General features: G+C 37.7%; 1 protein-coding gene across 7 annotated transcripts in view; it reads left to right on the forward strand.

Annotated features, from left to right (window-relative positions):
* The window catches only part of pde4ba (phosphodiesterase 4B, cAMP-specific a), a 293954-nt gene extending 282892 nt beyond the window's left edge, over nt 1-11062 (forward strand). For 6 of the 7 annotated variants that reach the window (XM_051707188.1, XM_051707189.1, XM_051707191.1 and 3 more), the window contains 9 exons: nt 2792-2885; nt 5954-6126; nt 6217-6315; nt 6419-6583; nt 6696-6795; nt 6904-7058; nt 7299-7421; nt 7732-7914; nt 8005-11062. In XM_051707188.1, the coding sequence (XP_051563148.1) occupies nt 2792-2885; nt 5954-6126; nt 6217-6315; nt 6419-6583; nt 6696-6795; nt 6904-7058; nt 7299-7421; nt 7732-7914; nt 8005-8373 (1461 nt within the window). In that variant the 3' untranslated portion in view covers nt 8374-11062. Of the gene's footprint in view, nt 1-1635; nt 2023-2791; nt 2886-5953; nt 6127-6216; nt 6316-6418; nt 6584-6695; nt 6796-6903; nt 7059-7298; nt 7422-7731; nt 7915-8004 lie in introns of those variants that run through there. The other variant, XM_051707195.1, reaches the window with a different exon arrangement.
* The last annotated feature ends 6202 nt before the right edge of the window (nt 11063-17264 follow it).

A 17264-nucleotide genomic window follows, 5' to 3' on the forward strand; every position in this document is an offset into this window, starting at 1 on the left:
CCTTTCTCCCTCCCACTCTGTTTTTCTCATGCAGCCACACGAGTACAAACAGACACACACACACTTTCTCAGTTCAGAAAATAATCTGAAATCGTTTTATGAATCCTTATTAGCTCTTCCTCACTTCTCCTCTGGATATTTTTGCAAATCAGAGACCAACTTCCTTGCGTTTAGAGTCGAAAAACACCTTTCATACCACGTTAACCACAATATCATTGTAATACAGTTGCAAATGTATCATTGTTTGTGTATTTAAGCAGACTGCACTGTGAAAAGTGGTAACGTGCAATTGTTACCTTAAGAAGCTAGATTTGCTGGTGTAACCTAATGTTTTCAGGTTGATTCAGTAATATTAAATAATATTTTTGACTTGAATCAAACCAGTAAATTTAGATGTTACCATATGAAGCACAATTTTGGTTAAAAAAATGTCAGTGTGCATGGGTTTATGCAATAATAGGTATTAGATCCAAAGGATCCTTATACTTTTTACTGACACTGTATATAAGTGATGAATCATTGTGAATCTACTTTCTGTTGGCTCAGAAATGCACCATTTACGGGTAGGGTTATCAGTCATCTGTGAACACAATGATTAGGACAGCCAACAAAAGATGTATCTGTCGTATCTGCCGGGGCTTTCCCTGTCATTGGACTCTCTCCTGTGGGCTATAGCAAGGACACCTCATTGATTTTGGCCATCTGCCTTCTCCCCACTCAAATGAATTGGGGCTTGATTTGGCAGTATTTGGATGATGTTATTGAAATGCACTGGTGTCCTCATGATCACCAGGCAGCAATCTTTTGAAGGTAGGGAGGGAGGGAAACCACAGCAACAGCCCATGTCACATGATGCTGTTGCCGTGGCGTTGGGATGTTGGTGTTCGGGTAGATGGTGTATGGGAATTGGGGGGGGGGGGGGGGTGTTGGATGTCACCGAAAAAGACAAAAAATGGCAATTATCCTAGTCTCCTTCTCTCCTGTCCCCCACTCTCATTCCCACTATCCCTCTAAAGTAAAAATAGCACATGGCTTCATGTGATGTAGTTTTTATGGCAGCCTCATACATTATGGGAATGAAATAAAAAAGGTTGACTGGTTGAAAACCCAAATGGAATAGAGAGAACTCAGGCTCATCAAAAGCTCTCCCCATCCTTCTCATGTCACTTTTGTAGCATTATGACTGCTTAGCGGATATAAAAGGGCTTAATGTTTTATTCTATTAGGAATCCCTCAAGGATGAGGGTTGATAAATCATTTGCAATAAAGTGAGGGCATCCTTAGACCTCCGTTATATGTCTTTTTCTCACTCTTTCTTTCCCTGCATAACAAAGCAGGGGGCTCCCCCCTCCTCTCCCATCTCTCTGTCAAATCATATGTGCTGTGTGAAGCGTGTTGCTGGGGCTGACAGACTAGAGAATGGGGGAGATATGAGAAAGGGAGGGAGGCTAGCAGAAAGAGAGAGAGAAAGATGATGAGAGAACTAGAACGTACTGCAGTATTAAAGCGGCGCTAATCCAGCAGAGGAAGACCCCCCTCCAGCCAGATGAGCATCCCAGTGTTTTTTTCACTTATCCCTCCCTCCCTTTCGCTTCGCTGCTTTAGCTTCTTCATAATTCATTGGCATTTCCAGACCCTCCGTTTCGGCTCCAGCTCTGGCCGCACTCCGGATCCTCCAGCCTATGAAGGGTGTTCCCATCCTGGCTAGCGTCCACTCTCGGCCCCCCCTCCTATCTGCAGCCATGGAGAGTATACGCTGGAGCAATTTAGCTGAGAGCCGCCACAGCAATAATGACGGCTTGTGTCTGCTCCTCAGCTATTAATCCATACCAAGCAAAGGAGTAGAGGAGAGAAGAGGGGATTTTTCTTTTTCCCAACTAGAAGAATCCCTTTCGTCTGCCTCTCTCTGGCTGTTTCCCTTCATGGTATAGGAGTGCGCTGTTGTGGATTTCGGGAGATTAAATACGATCCAAAATGCCTGAGGCCAATTACCTTCTCTCTGTATCCTGGGGTTACATTAAGGTATGTATGGTGGCTAATAAGCTGTTTTTGGTGGTCTAGTGGCTGATGGTTTTGGTGTGCGGTCTGATGGTGGTCTGGAAAGACAGTGAGGAGGAATACCTACTGCACATCTTTCTGTGTGGTTTCCTGTGTTGGAATGTCAAGATCTGAGCACTGTTTTTGGCTCTTCGTTTCACATGAATCTGTTTTAATTTGGCTGAGATGTTGATTTGGTTTTCAAAAGCACAGCTTTATTGGTTGCTTTTGTGATTTATCCCTTTATTCTATTAAAGCTGGAGATGTGGCGCAGGATATGGCTGCCGTTTATTACTTATTTAATTATATATGCATTTGTTTATTTATTTCTCACCAACATTGCGTCTTTCTGGAACCACAAAATTGCTTGTGGTACATATTATAAATTCTATGTTTTAAAAAAAACTTGGCAACTTGGCAACAAGTTTAATAATTGCCATATACAAATATGAATTCTCAACTAATGTCTACCTTGTCTCTTTTACGGCATTTTAGTCTTTTTCTCTACGCATCTGCATTTAATACTGGATGATTATCAGTATTAGATATTTAAGACAAGATATTAAGATATGCAATATTTATAAGACATTTATTTAATATATTTAAACAATGAAACACGCCTATAACATGCCAATGCATGTACATACATAATAAACGTTAACAGTGTTTTCTGCAGTGCATCCCTAATAAAGACTGAAAGTTAAACCTGTTTGCGGGTTTTTGACTAATGAATCTCCCTCTCTGTCTTTTCTAGTTCAAAAGAATGTTGAACAGGGAGCTGACGCACCTCTCTGAGATGAGCAGATCTGGCAACCAGGTGTCGGAGTTCATCTCCAACACCTTCCTAGGTAATCATGAACACATTCACTCTTACATTAACTTGAACATATACACACAGCTATTGCTCAATATTGGCTATACACACGCCATTGTGGAGTGAATTTGGGCTGTGTGATTTTCAGAACTGAACTGAGAGATGGTGAAGACTAGAGATAAGCAGACGAGAAAAGACAGTAGAAGCCACAGAAAAGAGAAGGAAATTAGATAGATAAATTTTTCGTGAAAAGAGGCAACCAGTTGTTCGGAAACAGGAAACATGATTAAACATGGGAATTGTGCCTTAAAAGACCAGGCACACAGTATAAAGTCTCGTTTTGTTTGTGGAATATCATGAGATGGCATCTGACTCTCATTTTTGCACAGTGGAGAGAGATCCCCAATGCAGCAGTTGGAAAAGAGGGAGGTCAGGGTGGAAAAGAGAGAAGAGTTAGAGGGGAGGGGGAGACTGAGGGGGATGGGATCCTGCTGTACAGCAATGCTGACGGTGGAACCCCCCAGCTCTGAACATCCAGGCAAGAGAACATGTGACTCATCAAGCTTCTGTGCTCTTATGAAGAAGCTATCACATGCTCTGTGCTCACACACAAATACATACGCACACACTCGATTCACACCTTTTCGCTGTCGCATTGCGCTTTTAAATGACAATTTGTCAACCAAAAAAAAAAGGATAAATTCGTTTTTTTTATAAATCTTAGACTTGGCAACACATCGTAAACTGCAAAAAAATCATTTGTCTTTTTTTCCAGTTAAAATATCTAAACATCCTTAAAATGAGATAAATTTACTTGAGAAGAAAGACATTTGTAAAATATTAAGACTTATTTAGAAATATCTTTTAAAAAAGTTTCTTTTTTTTCTCACCACACTGGGAAATGTTTTTCCTCCAAAGGTTTTGTTTTGTTTTGTCCTAAACAAATGTCAGAAAAATAACCTTAATTCCAGATATATATTTTCTGAAAAATAAGTCGTAATATCTTATGCAATTTTGCTTTCTTATTTTAAGAAAGTTTGCATATTTTTACCATAAAAAAAACCCAAAATACTGATTAAGCAAAATATTTTTGTAGTGTGAAAATGAGTGAGATTTTAAATGTAATGATTATAAAGAATTTCCTACATTTCTGTGGAAACAAAAAAATGGTACACACAATTTGACAGTAATGATTTGCCATCTGGGTTGCAGGATTGTTTAGACCTTAAAGTGGTTTGATTTAACTGAGATTATGTGTTAAAACATCTGTGTGGCTTCTCTCTTTATGCCTCTATAATTTCACTGTACTCTGCCTGTCTGCATCAAAACGAGCAAGTAGAGTAGATATAGCGAGATTAAATCTGTCCCAAACATAATGTCTCTTTACCTTTCTCTTTCTGTCTTTCATATCTTGTATCTGCACACACAGCCTGCACATGTGCCTTGCCTTTGGTTGTTTGGTTTTGGAGATGAGAAGGGTGACATGTGACAATGAGGAAGAGGAGCAAAAAAAATAGCTGTGATAGATGTTTGTGTGAAAACAAGCAAATTGGCTCTAATGAGCACAGCTAATGTTTCACAAGGATCAGATAGGAGGCATTTTTTCTTGATCAGCTGCATCTATACCACAAGAAAAACAGACACAGGATTTTTCAGAGTCACAATGAAAGAGAAACAAGTGCTCCCTCATCTCCGTCCCTTTCCATGCGGACAGGCTGTCATCTTAATGGGATGTCCTCACTTGTCTTTGGTCATCAGAGAGGACAGAAGCCCATCTGAATGACTGCATTGGTGATTACAGCACGGGTTAATGTTTAACAGAGGCACATGAGTGAAGAGGATAATGACTATAATGAATTAATCAATCCTCATATTTCACCTCTTCTCATTTTCAAGACAACAGAGGCTATTATCAGGCATTATCAAACTCTTCCAGCAAGAGAGAACACCTGATTAACTGATTAAGCCTTGTGGGGCTGAGAGCTGACTTTGTGCTAAATCGTGGCTTGAAAAATGGAAATAGGAATATTGTTAACTCAGGATTAGAATTTCATAAATGTTATATTTCAACAATAAATTCCTCAACCGTAATAATTAGTTTTCATAAAGGTTTATGAATAAGGCATTCACTGCACAAATTATTTTCTTAATAAATGTGTATTAATTTCCAGTAAAAATATCTAAACATTTTTAAAACAAGATACATTTACAACTTAAAAGATAATACGACTTGTTTTCAGAAAATTTATCTTAAATTAAGTTTTCCTTACATCATTGGCAAATTGTTTTATTTTTCACTACGTTTTGTTAGATTTATGCTTAAAATAAAAAGTAACTTTATTCAAGATATATTCTTTGAAAACAAGTCTTAATATCTGATGCAATTTGGCTTCCCAAATAAATGTATTTTGTTTAAATGATGTTTGGATATTTTTATTGAAAAAAAAAATGACAAAAATACTGGTTAAGAATTTTTTCTCAAGATATGCTTTTCCTGTGCTGCCATTAAGATTGTTTGTCAAGTGATATCATCTGAGGGTTGACCTTTGGAGATGCCATATGAGGCACAGACATGGGGTCCCCTGCAGTGGTTTGTTGACAGGTCTGTCAAAGTGAAAATGGAGAGTGGAAGAGGAGGAGAAGGAAAGGAGGGGCGAGCCCCACTTGAATAGCTCAGTGGCAATTAAGGCGCAGGTCTCAAGTCACTGAATGGGCGTCTGTTTTGCCCTGGTTGTAGGCAGTGAATTCCCGAACAGCACATGTACACTGCAGATGTGATCTATTCAGCTGTGGCACTGCACCTGGGCCAATGGTGACTACTTGCGTCACTAAGGGAAACTCGATAAGCGGCCACCGGTTTTCCAACAATGGGCTTTTGTGCGGGCATGTATGTGTCTTGTCTGTGTGAAAACTACAATGAAGAGATTGAGCACTCTGGAATGTGATCTGGCAACAAATTACACTCTCAGCTTATCACGCATGATATGGGTAGAAAGACAAAGATTTGACAAACATCTCGATTTCATGGTGTTAAGTTGTCAGGTTCAGTTACCCATAAAACCACAGTCGTTCTAATCTGTTGGGTTCTGCTGTTCCTCACAGACAAACAGAATGAGGTGGAGATTCCCTCACCTACACCAAAAGGCCGGGAGAAGAAGAAAAAACAGTTGATGACTCAGATCAGTGGCGTGAAGAAGGTCTCCCACGGGCCCAGCCTCAACTGCGGCATTGCTCGCTTTGGTGTCAAAACCGACAAAGAGGATCTACTGTCAAAGGTAGGAAGAAGTCTGGCTGGTACTCGTTATTTGACGTGCTGTTCGATTCTGAGAATTCCTGGTGAGCTCATTCCCTTTCATCTTTTTCAGGAATTAGAAGACCTGAACAAATGGGGCCTGAACATCTTTACTGTTTCAGAGTATTCAAACAATCGGCCTCTCACCTGCATTATGTATGCAATCTTCCAGGTAAGTCCTTCCTCCAGATTTTCTTTTAGAAAATAGTCTACAACTTACTGAATTTTGCAGTGATTAATTTGCCTTATCAATGTGCTACTTCTGTCTATAATAGGAACGAGACTTGCTTAAGACGTTTAAGATCCCGGCTGATACATTTGTGACGTATATGTTGACTCTGGAGGATCACTACCACCAAGACGTGGCTTATCACAACAGTCTTCATGCTGCTGATGTGGCCCAGTCAACCCATATTCTGCTGTCCACACCTGCATTAGATGTAAGAACACTTCTTTGCAAGTCTGCATGAGTAGCCATCATGTTTAAAATATCTTTGTTATGTAAAGGACAATTTTTTTCAAGCTATTCAACATTTTTCCTTCCCTAAACAGGCTGTCTTCACTGATCTTGAGATCCTGGCTGCCATTTTTGCTGCAGCCATCCATGATGTGGACCATCCAGGTGTTTCTAACCAGTTTCTCATCAATACAAGTGAGTTTCCAACACTGCAGAGATCCCACACTATAGCTCTACTCTGAAGAAAGTTTTTATGGAGGAACATTGCAGGATTGATTGCAATCTATGCATCATTTCTTTCAGATTCTGAGCTAGCGCTCATGTATAATGATGAGTCAGTTTTGGAGAACCACCACTTAGCCGTGGGCTTCAAACTCCTCCAGGAGGATAACTGTGACATCTTCCAGAACCTCACCAAGAAACAGAGGCAATCACTCCGAAAGATGGTCATCGACATGGTGAGATTCTTCAATCTGTACTAAAGCCTTCTACACTGTAAAATGTTGTAATCTGCAATTGTTACCTTAAGGAACTGTTGTCTACTTGATCTAACCCATAAAATTGGCTTTGTTGGTGTAACCAATGTATTCGGGTTGTTACAGACATATTAAATAATATTATTTGACTTGAATCAAACCAGTTGATTTAGATGTTTCCACATTTTTTTGTTTATATGCTTATATTTGTCCTTTTTTCAGGTACTGGCTACAGACATGTCTAAGCACATGAGCTTATTGGCTGATCTAAAGACAATGGTAGAAACAAAGAAAGTAACCAGCTCAGGAGTGCTGCTTTTGGACAATTACACAGATAGGATACAGGTACAGGTCATCCTGCCCTTTAATTACTCTTAATTAAACTAATTAGAGTTCAGGGTGTCCAAGCCAGATTGGATTATTAGGAAATCAGCCCACTCCGACCCTTTCTCTTTGATTGTAATTTAATGATTTCATCATCTCCAACTTGCTCCTTTGTTTTCTACACTTACTGTACTGTACCCAGTTTGAGATGATTAAGATAAATTAAAAGAACGTGAGAAATTGGAATTGGCCAACTGTGTCCAGAACAATTAGATACTTTGGTTTAATTAGGTTTACATGGCTGAAAAACTGAATTGAGATGTTATTGCAGGTTCTGAGGAACATGGTTCACTGTGCTGACCTGAGCAATCCTACCAAGTCTCTGGAGCTGTACCGCCAATGGACCGACCGCATCATGGACGAGTTCTTTCACCAGGGCGACAGAGAGAGGGAACGTGGCATGGAGATCAGCCCCATGTGCGACAAACACACAGCCTCGGTGGAGAAATCACAGGTTAGGTACCAGTCTAAAATGTAACAGTTAACCTTGAAGACTATAGAATCTGTTTTGAATATTATATCTAATACATTTCTATCTCCTTAGGTGGGATTTATTGACTACATCGTTCACCCATTGTGGGAGACCTGGGCTGACTTGGTGCATCCAGATGCCCAGGATATCCTGGACACACTGGAGGATAATCGGAATTGGTACCAGAGCATGATTCCTCAGAGCCCTTCCCCGCCCTTCTACCAGCCCGACAAGGAGGGCAACAGTGGTGGATCAGGGCCTGACAAGTTCCAGTTTGAACTCACGTTAGAGGAGGAGGACTCGGAGGGCACAGAAAAAGATGAACAGAGCCAGGAAGATGAGGAAGAGGAGGCAGAATATGAAGAAAGAGCAGACGAAATGGAATCATCCACTACACACATTCAGATAGTTACCGAAGACGCCTCACCGGTCGACACATAGGACCTTTACGTCCATCACTAGGTGGTAGCTGTTTTTCCCCTTGCAAGACAAGCAATCTTGCAGTTGATGCTTTTTTTTTTTAAATAAAAAAAAAGCCCACATGGGGTGCTTTTTTAGGCCCTCGTGGGAGGAGGATGTCTTGCCCTCCTTGCACTTACGTTTGGAGACAGTTTGGTAGGAGCTCTCAGGAAATAAATGCTGCAGACATTTTGGACCTGATAGATTGACAGGCGACTTTGATAAACATGAAGGATTGGGGCCAACATTGACAGTTTGTTTGTCTGTTTACCAGGCGTTGAGGAGTAGACACTACTGAGAGGATTTGTCTGTTTTTTTTGTACCAACACAGACTTTTTGTAAATCTATGGGTGTGTTATGAGTTAAAACATGAACTACTGAACAACAAGTATTTGTAAAGAAAGAGAAACTGTTTACTTTTCTGTACCATTTGTCTAAAGACTGTGTGCCTTTTTACTATTGTCTTTTTAATAGTCTTTTATTTATTGAACACGTTTTAGTATAACTGTATGTTGATATGTTTTTCATTTTCTAAAGCAAACCAGGCAGAACATGCAGAATTGTTTTATATCGAAGCTTGAGAGAGAACTTAGTGTCTTCCTTTGTTTGGCAATATAACTTAATAATCCAAACATCTGACAAATGATCAGAAAAATAAGAGATGTGTATTCTGATGAAACAGGCACTTTCTCTTTATTCAATACAGTTTTGTCAGACTTTTTAACTATGAGCACAAACTCTGCTTCTTTTAGAAAAATAACTGTACATCAAACATACCATCCACATTAGGGTTTGTTAGGTAATTACATTGTTGACAATTGTTGCACAATAAGCTTTAAATGCCCTCAAATGTAAAGACCCTGACTTCCATTTATTTAGTTTCATATTTATATTATTAAAAAAAGAAGAAATCCATGAACATGTTAATCAAATCACAAGGGGTCTCGTAATTTACTAGCCAAAGCTATTTATTAATGTAAAGATTAAGTTGCTTCCAAGTCGTCTTCCTTACTTCAACAAAACCCACTTCCATCCCTCCCATATCACAATCATACCTCCCCAAGATGAGAACAGATTTAAAACAATCCAAATTAGCTTTTTAACCCTTGACACTTATTAAACACATCCGTACAAGCACATTCGACTTGCAAATCTAAACAGAAAATCTTCCCTCTACCCTTTTATGATTGGGTCACTTTAAATACAGGGTTAAAGAAGAAAACAAGTCATGGCCATAAATGGATTTTCTTCCCCTCTCACAGAACACAATTCTCTTTTTAAATTATCCAGATCTGATAGTGAGATATTGTGAAGGGAATCTGCCTGTATCTGCTTCAGTTCTAAAAATGTAAAGATATGAAAATGAACAGTCTTGTCTCTCTATAGTCACACACAATAACTTTTACTAGTACTGCAACAATTATCCTCAACAGATTTGAACATGCCAGTTTAGTAATGAATTTCATGACATTGTTATTCTTACAGTATGTCTCATACATTTTTTCACTGTTAATCTTTGTGTGTAGTCCATGCTTTGAGGTACTTTAACTACCTTATGCTTAAAGTCTTACCAGTGGAAACAGTTAATGGCCAAAGTAGCATGCAAAAGTATGTTTGTGCGCAAATATGTACATGTCTACACAAAACTGTGTTTGTGTGTGTGTTTGTGTGTGTGTGTGTGTGTGTGTGTGTGTGTGTGTGTGTGTGTGTGTGTGTGAGTCTCTGCTCAATCACCAGCCCACGCTTTTCACGACTCCTTCCATTCACATTGTTTATATGCGCTCAAATCAGTCCTCTACTGTTTATAACAGTGTATTTATTAACGTTAACTGTACATAAGAAATAATGTTTCTTTGTAAATTAATTAATTTATATGCACTTGCATTACCGAACATTGGTGGTGTTTCTTGTGTAGTGGGCTCTTGGACTGAGTCTGTTTTATTTAGTAATATTGTTTATGTTTTAATATAAATAAATATATTATATATACTATGTATGAATATATTGCACAATTTTCAACTGCCCAGAACAGTAGCCTATGAGACACGTGACCCATTGGTAACGGGGAGAGCCTGTAGATAAGACATAAATGCGTACTGTAGACATCTGTCAGGTATTAGAAGCTTTGTGTATCACTGTTTGGTGTAACAAGTCAATATCTCACAAGATTCTGCACAAAATGTGGCCCTCCAATATATATACTGTACAACATTTTGAATGGAGATTGCTAAAATGGCTCAGAGGTTTTGTACAAAGGCCTGTGAATACACATATTCTGTGTTAAATTCACAGGGGAGGAATTGGTCACAAACATCACAACCTCTGAACAACAATGTGAAATCGATATAATTACGACAATGTGATCTTCTGTAATTATTTGTGCTAATGTGAACTATTTTTCTGACCTTGTTAGCAGTTTTGAAATTCAAATTGTGAGTATAACTTTGTTAATATATGTTCGAGATCTTTTGGTCCAATTTGGGTCCAAAAGGATTCAACAGAATTAGTGCTATCTGCATGAGGGATGAGTTTTTATCGTCTGTTAATCCCACATTGTTGCAGGTGAATATTCAATGTTTCACACAATGTATGGTAATAATATTGTATATTGTGTTCAATAAAATCTGAAGCTACTTTTATATGAAGTGATTAAAGACAAAGCATGAATATATTCCATGTGTCATTGTTTTTCTTCATCGCTTTGGGGAATTATTACATCATTATTAATTATTATAATTAAATTCAAATTCATGTATATACTGTACTTGCTCGGATTGTATATTTAATGTTGAATTTTATCCAGCTGAATGATTGAAACAATATAAATCAGTGTTTTCCTTTTTTTACATTTTTATTCTCCTAGTTCATCATATTGACAAGTAAATGTTTCATAAAAGAAAACATTATTTTATTAAAACAGCATGATCAATGAGTACAATTCAGAAAAAAAAATTAATAATAATTATATATATATATATTACATGAACAACCAGGAACCTTGATCTATATGAGGCCTTAAATTTGACCCCTTTGTTGTCTGCTTGTTTGAAGTTAATTCCATGTAGTATGACTGGTCACATTGCATCACATCCAGGGAATATCAGTCTCTGCGCTATTCCTCGAGCTAAGTCAGACCTTAAATGACACAGTCCACAGTGAAAGCTCAGTGGATGAATCATTTTGAGGCCTTTTGCCAAGAATCCCTAGAATTTATGCAAGGCAAGAAGGAAGCTGGACAGATGGAGTCAGATGAATAAGGGCCATTTCAGGGCAAGCTCCTTCAGATCTTTCATTTTAATCTGCCGATTTTAGATGCATTGCCATTGTAGCTAAAAGTTGCCTTGAAGGCTTACATACAGAAATCAGGGCAGCTAGTTACCACATTGTATTTTGAGGTGAAGCTGGTGTAGTGTCACTGTGTCAGTTAAAATATGTACTGAATTGAAATTTGTATTTGTGTAGCTAACATGTAATATTTTTGGAAAGTTTAATATTTTAAACAACAAAGAGTATAATTGTTATGCATGCAGCTTTATGATCTCATATTAACTGACAGACATAGAATATTTTTTTCCTTTAAACTGAACTAGTGTAGCCATAACTATCACTGAAAATGGTATTATATCATTAAAATTATATGATTATTTTTTTATCCTTTGCAATATGTTTTTTGTAATATAGCAATACAAGTCAGATGTGATATTAGTTATCTAATGTGGTATAATAGGATATTTTCCCCTCCAGAACAGATAAACTAACTACTTTATGCTCTTCCCAGTGGGCTTGAAAAAACTGAAGGTATTTTTGGCAGCTCTGGAAGAGTATTTTTTAGCGCTGTCAGTCAATTAAAAATTGTAAGCTCGATTAATTGCATAATTTTTCCTAATTCATTGCGATGAATCACAAATTTTTAAAGTACTGAAATTTGACTCTAAATACAATTATTTTCCTGTCAGATACATTACTTCTTAGGAAAGAAAACAAAGCAATATGTAACAATTGAATGCTTTATTCATTTTCCAAACAAACCTTCCAGAGTATAAAGTTAGAAATGCATTAAAATAGCACCAATTCAAGTAACATTAAATGTTTCCCAATATCTAAGTGGGAGTTTGACTAATTGAAAGAACTAGTCCCCACATAGGTTGAATATTCATTGCAATGGGCATCAGTCCCAGTTCTACGGGGGTGCTTGAGGGTACAAACTACTGCCCACGGGTCAATTTATCATGAATGTTTTTCATTAGATCTTTCATTTATCTGGCTTTTGGACCTATCACGCATCCACAAGCTTCTAATATGCTCAGGGTTTCCAGATAATGTATGCAACACCCCAATCAGAGATTTATACTTGCACAAATTGGAAATATTTTGCCTTATTTCATACTTAATTTATGCAATCTGGCAACCATGCATGCGAGTGCATGCGCTCTCTCTCCGCAAAAAACAAACAAACAACAACTTAGCGCTCAATAGTGCACAGAAGGGACACGTGAGTAAAACCAAGTGAGAGGGGAATATATTTATTCTTTGTGTTTTTTGTAAAATGCTGAAGTCCCTCACACCTGTATGTGAATGTTATTCTGGCAGTAATCATTTATCAGTGTCATGCAGCCTGTTTTATTCAGTGATGTGCTGAATGGGGTTCCAAACATTGACAAGACCCACAACATGACCCATAAGCGTGTAAACAGGTTGATAATGTTCTGAGAATAAAACAAGTAAACGGGTCCACTTTGCAGCCAACATTAAAATAAGCTTTTAATCTCTTTCCCGAATATTTTATTTTACTATTAAACCAGACTCCTGATATAGAGTGTTAAATTGAATACTAAATTACCATTGCATTGAAGTATGGTAAAATAATCAATTAATAATTGTATTCAGCCTTTATTCAGTTTTACTAACACATGATAGAAAGTATAGCAGCAAAACTTCAAGCAATCGCAGAATGGTCTGCACTTCAGAATATTGTGCATCATTCATTGAGTGCACGTCTGGGCTTAAAAGATAAAACTATGCAGAACTTTTTATCTTCTCTGTTCCATGTTCTACTTAATGGCTGATGTGGCCCCAGTACCAAAATAATTGCACACCCCTGCTCAACTGAATATGTATGACTAATACTATAAATTGGCAAGCAGATTTTCTTGAATACCAGCAAACACACAAAAATCCTTGCATTCTGTGAATGCACAAAATGCTGCATCAAATCTTATAAACGTCTATGATTTTGCAAATCAGTATGTCCTAATCTGCAGGCGCAGAAATTTGCTGTCATTTTCAGCGTCAGATCATGGGGAAAAAACCCCCGAAGCAATAAATGTTTTGTAAATTAAAAAAACAAAACTTTTCTTTATGTTAAGTAGCATTTAAACATGATTTAATCTATTAAAAAATGTGTAATTATGATACATCTCCACTTTATACAGAGCACCCCCACTATTTTCAGAAGCACCCTCAGTGATTTTGATCTGGATCCGGGCCTGATGTGCATTACATCCCTTAAACTGTCATCCTCCACAATATTAATCGGCCGGCAGACTGTGGCTATCTGCTTTGGTACAGCAATCGTGCAGCCGCATTTGTGATTGGCGTCAGGGCGTCAATGTCAAGCGCCGCTTTGAACTCCACATAAAAAGCGCTTGCAGACAAAAACTTTTATTATGCATTTTGGTGATGGTAAAGACTTGCTGTGCTTCTGTGGTAATTAAAATGCTCCTTACTTATACTGAAAAATACTTGATTTCTGTCACAAGTTCCATCTAGGCTTGTTTTGTACAACAAATATCATTAAGAGCTCCTTTCCCCATCACTTTATCACTGACACTGAATCACTGCTGCATGTGTTTGTGGTGTGTGTGTTAGTGTAATAATGACTCTGGGGTGGCCACATCACAAAGATTCCGCCCTTCCAACCAGTGTTTATGTGGGTTTATGCTGTATTAATGGTAAATGCGTTAATCGCGATTAAGAAAAATGAACACATTAAACCTTTTGAATTAATCATTTGCGTTAACGCGTTAATTTTTACAGCTCTAGCATTTTTACAATTATATTATTAGAGCTGGACGTCATAGTTTTTGATTGCAGTATTTTGGAGAGGTGTAACGTATTATTAAGAATGCAAAAGCAGCAATGGTGCTGGAGTGGTGGCCTTGGTGCCAGTGTGAATGCTCAGTGGTATAGAACTGTGGTGCTCATGGAAGGCATGGGTTTAAGTCCAGCCTTGGTCATGTTCCCATCCTGTTCCCCCTCTCTCTCCCTTTGATTTCCTCTCTCTTTCTCTTTCTCTACTACTTTATCTATTGTGGGAAAGGCCTATGTCTCAATCAGCGTTGCCCCTGGAAACCATCGGGCTGATCACACACACCTGCTCTCAATCCACTCATCAATGAGAGAGGGATTTAAAGGCTAGTGGGAGAGACAGTCGAGGAAAAGATCTCTCTCTCTCTCTCTCTCTCTCTCTCTCACTCACTCACTCACTCACTCACTCACAGTTCTGTATCAGTGACTCATTTCCCCTGCTACACTATCAATAAGATATGTGATTGTTTATATTTGAGTGATTGGGGAAATTATTCCATGTTCAGTCATAAGACTCTAAATGGCGCAAGCTGATAGGTCCTTTTACATGTAAAATGTTGGCCAATACACTTGTGTACTCTTTCTTTGTCAAACATTTAAATTGCCTCAGTAGTTTGCAGGTAAGCTGGCCCTTTCACTGCAGCACACTACAAGAGTTTTCTCTCTGAAACCCTCCTCCACCTCTGCTCCACTTGTCTAGAGGTGCATCAAGGGAATCGTATTAATGTCTAATTATGCTGCAACAGCATGTCCTACATGTTTGATGCAGCATGTCTTATTTGACTAATTGTGCAGCAGCATGCTGAACACAGCATGCTGAACACAGCATGTCTGTGTACGTTCTAGCAGTAGCAAGTCTTTATACCTGCCCTGCAGCAGCGTAAGCAGATCTAGTCTGCCAAGACCAACCCTACAAACTTGTAATATACATAATAACACGTTAAATTCATTTCGAGAGTTGTAATGACTGAACTAAACATTTTCAGCACAGTGCATGGAAAGTTCAGTTTTCAATAGTTACAATTTCCATTGAACTGTATATTTTCTGTTATATTTTCATATACTGTAATCTGATCTATATTAGACCTTTTCCTATCAGTTATATCATGCACTTGAATGTGAGCTTTTAGATTACACATACAGTATACAAATGCAATTTTCTGTATCCTCGTCTGTATGCATTATTCTATTGTCTTTGATCTGGGCCTAGTTGCAAGAAACCCCTTAAGTTAAGAAAACCTTTAGTTATAATTGTATGTGTTTTGTCACTAAGGGCTTTGTTGTCTTAAAGGATATCTTGCAAACTGGCTGCTGGCACTATGCACCCTGTTTCAATAACTACTAATCTTAAGTATTTAAATTGAGCTTTAACATAGATGCCTGTTAAAAGGGGCATAACCATCATTTTAAAAGTGAGGGGGACTAAATGTTTGGCATAAGTATATAAGATGTATATTTTTTAATTAAGTCCAGAATCAACTTTATGCTGCTTTAAAAACAAATGTTGGGTAAAACTAAAAAGAAGCACATAGAATTAACTCACTTTATTTACCAGAAAGCTTTAGATTTCATGTAGCCTACACTGTAAAAGGGGTATTTTAATTGAGGATCTATTTCTACTTAATCTTAAAAATATAACTTTTGTTGGTATAACTTACTGTAATCAGATTGATTCAGTCATATTAAATGAGTCCAAGGGTATGGATAACTAAGGGTTTGGAAACATCATGCAGAGTGCTCAAAGAACCCTTGAGAGTGTGCCTTGCAAATGAAGGTTGTAAATCAATCCCATGATGTCTAGCCACAGTTATTTTTAACCTTTAACCAATTAGGAGAATAGGCTGGTGACACTCTTTCACCAAGACAGGGGCTGCCAAGTGTAAAGAAGTCCACCTTAACCAGCTCGTCAAAAATCAAATACATAAACACACATACACTTCATGCACAGACCCATGTGTGTACAAATTCAAACATTTGCACCATATTTGAGCAGTACTTGTGTAGCTATATATTATAAGGCTAATACATGCTAATACAACAATATATGTACATTCATTTTTATCAAGGGAATGTGTGTAAACAGGCATCCTGCGCTAGTCAAACAACATTAATTTAGTTGCTGCAGCTGGATAATGTTGATTACTGTGTATTTGGTACAGAAATCACATACAGTGTTTAACATTTTAAGAAAGATTATTTTATCAAAGGAACATTTAACTAAATTAATGAATTCATAAAGGAGCCTTCCGATATTGCATTTGTAAATGCCTTGAACATTATACGTTAATCTGAAGGCTATAAGAATTGTTCAACAGACTGCAGCATCATACATTCATAGAAACCAAATAATGATAATGAAATAAAAAGTAAAGTCAATGCCATCTAACTTATTAAGAGCAATTGTTGTAATTTGTCCTTCAAATGGCCTACCAGTGTTGCAGTCTCAACAGAATTGCTCTACTGAATCCCCTTCCTACCTTGCTTTGTTTTAATGCATATTGCCATACATCTTACTATTTCTGCAGTAAATGGATATGACGGAAATAGTAAGAGGACAATGGTAGTATGCTCTTCTGAACATACTGTATCGTTATACTAGCCTATTTCTGTAAGGAGAGGAAATATGTCTATATCTTTCTTGCTTGTTTTTATTTATTTTCTTTTGATAAAAAAAATACATATAGAAATTAAAATAAGGACAGATTCTGTAAACTACAGAACATAAAATGCAATGCTGTTTTATAGTGTATTCTAAAACACTTTTAGAATTATATAGCCTTTATGAG

This window comes from Myxocyprinus asiaticus, chromosome 9 (genome assembly GCF_019703515.2).
Source record: "Myxocyprinus asiaticus isolate MX2 ecotype Aquarium Trade chromosome 9, UBuf_Myxa_2, whole genome shotgun sequence".
Lineage (NCBI taxonomy): Eukaryota > Metazoa > Chordata > Actinopteri > Cypriniformes > Catostomidae > Myxocyprinus > Myxocyprinus asiaticus.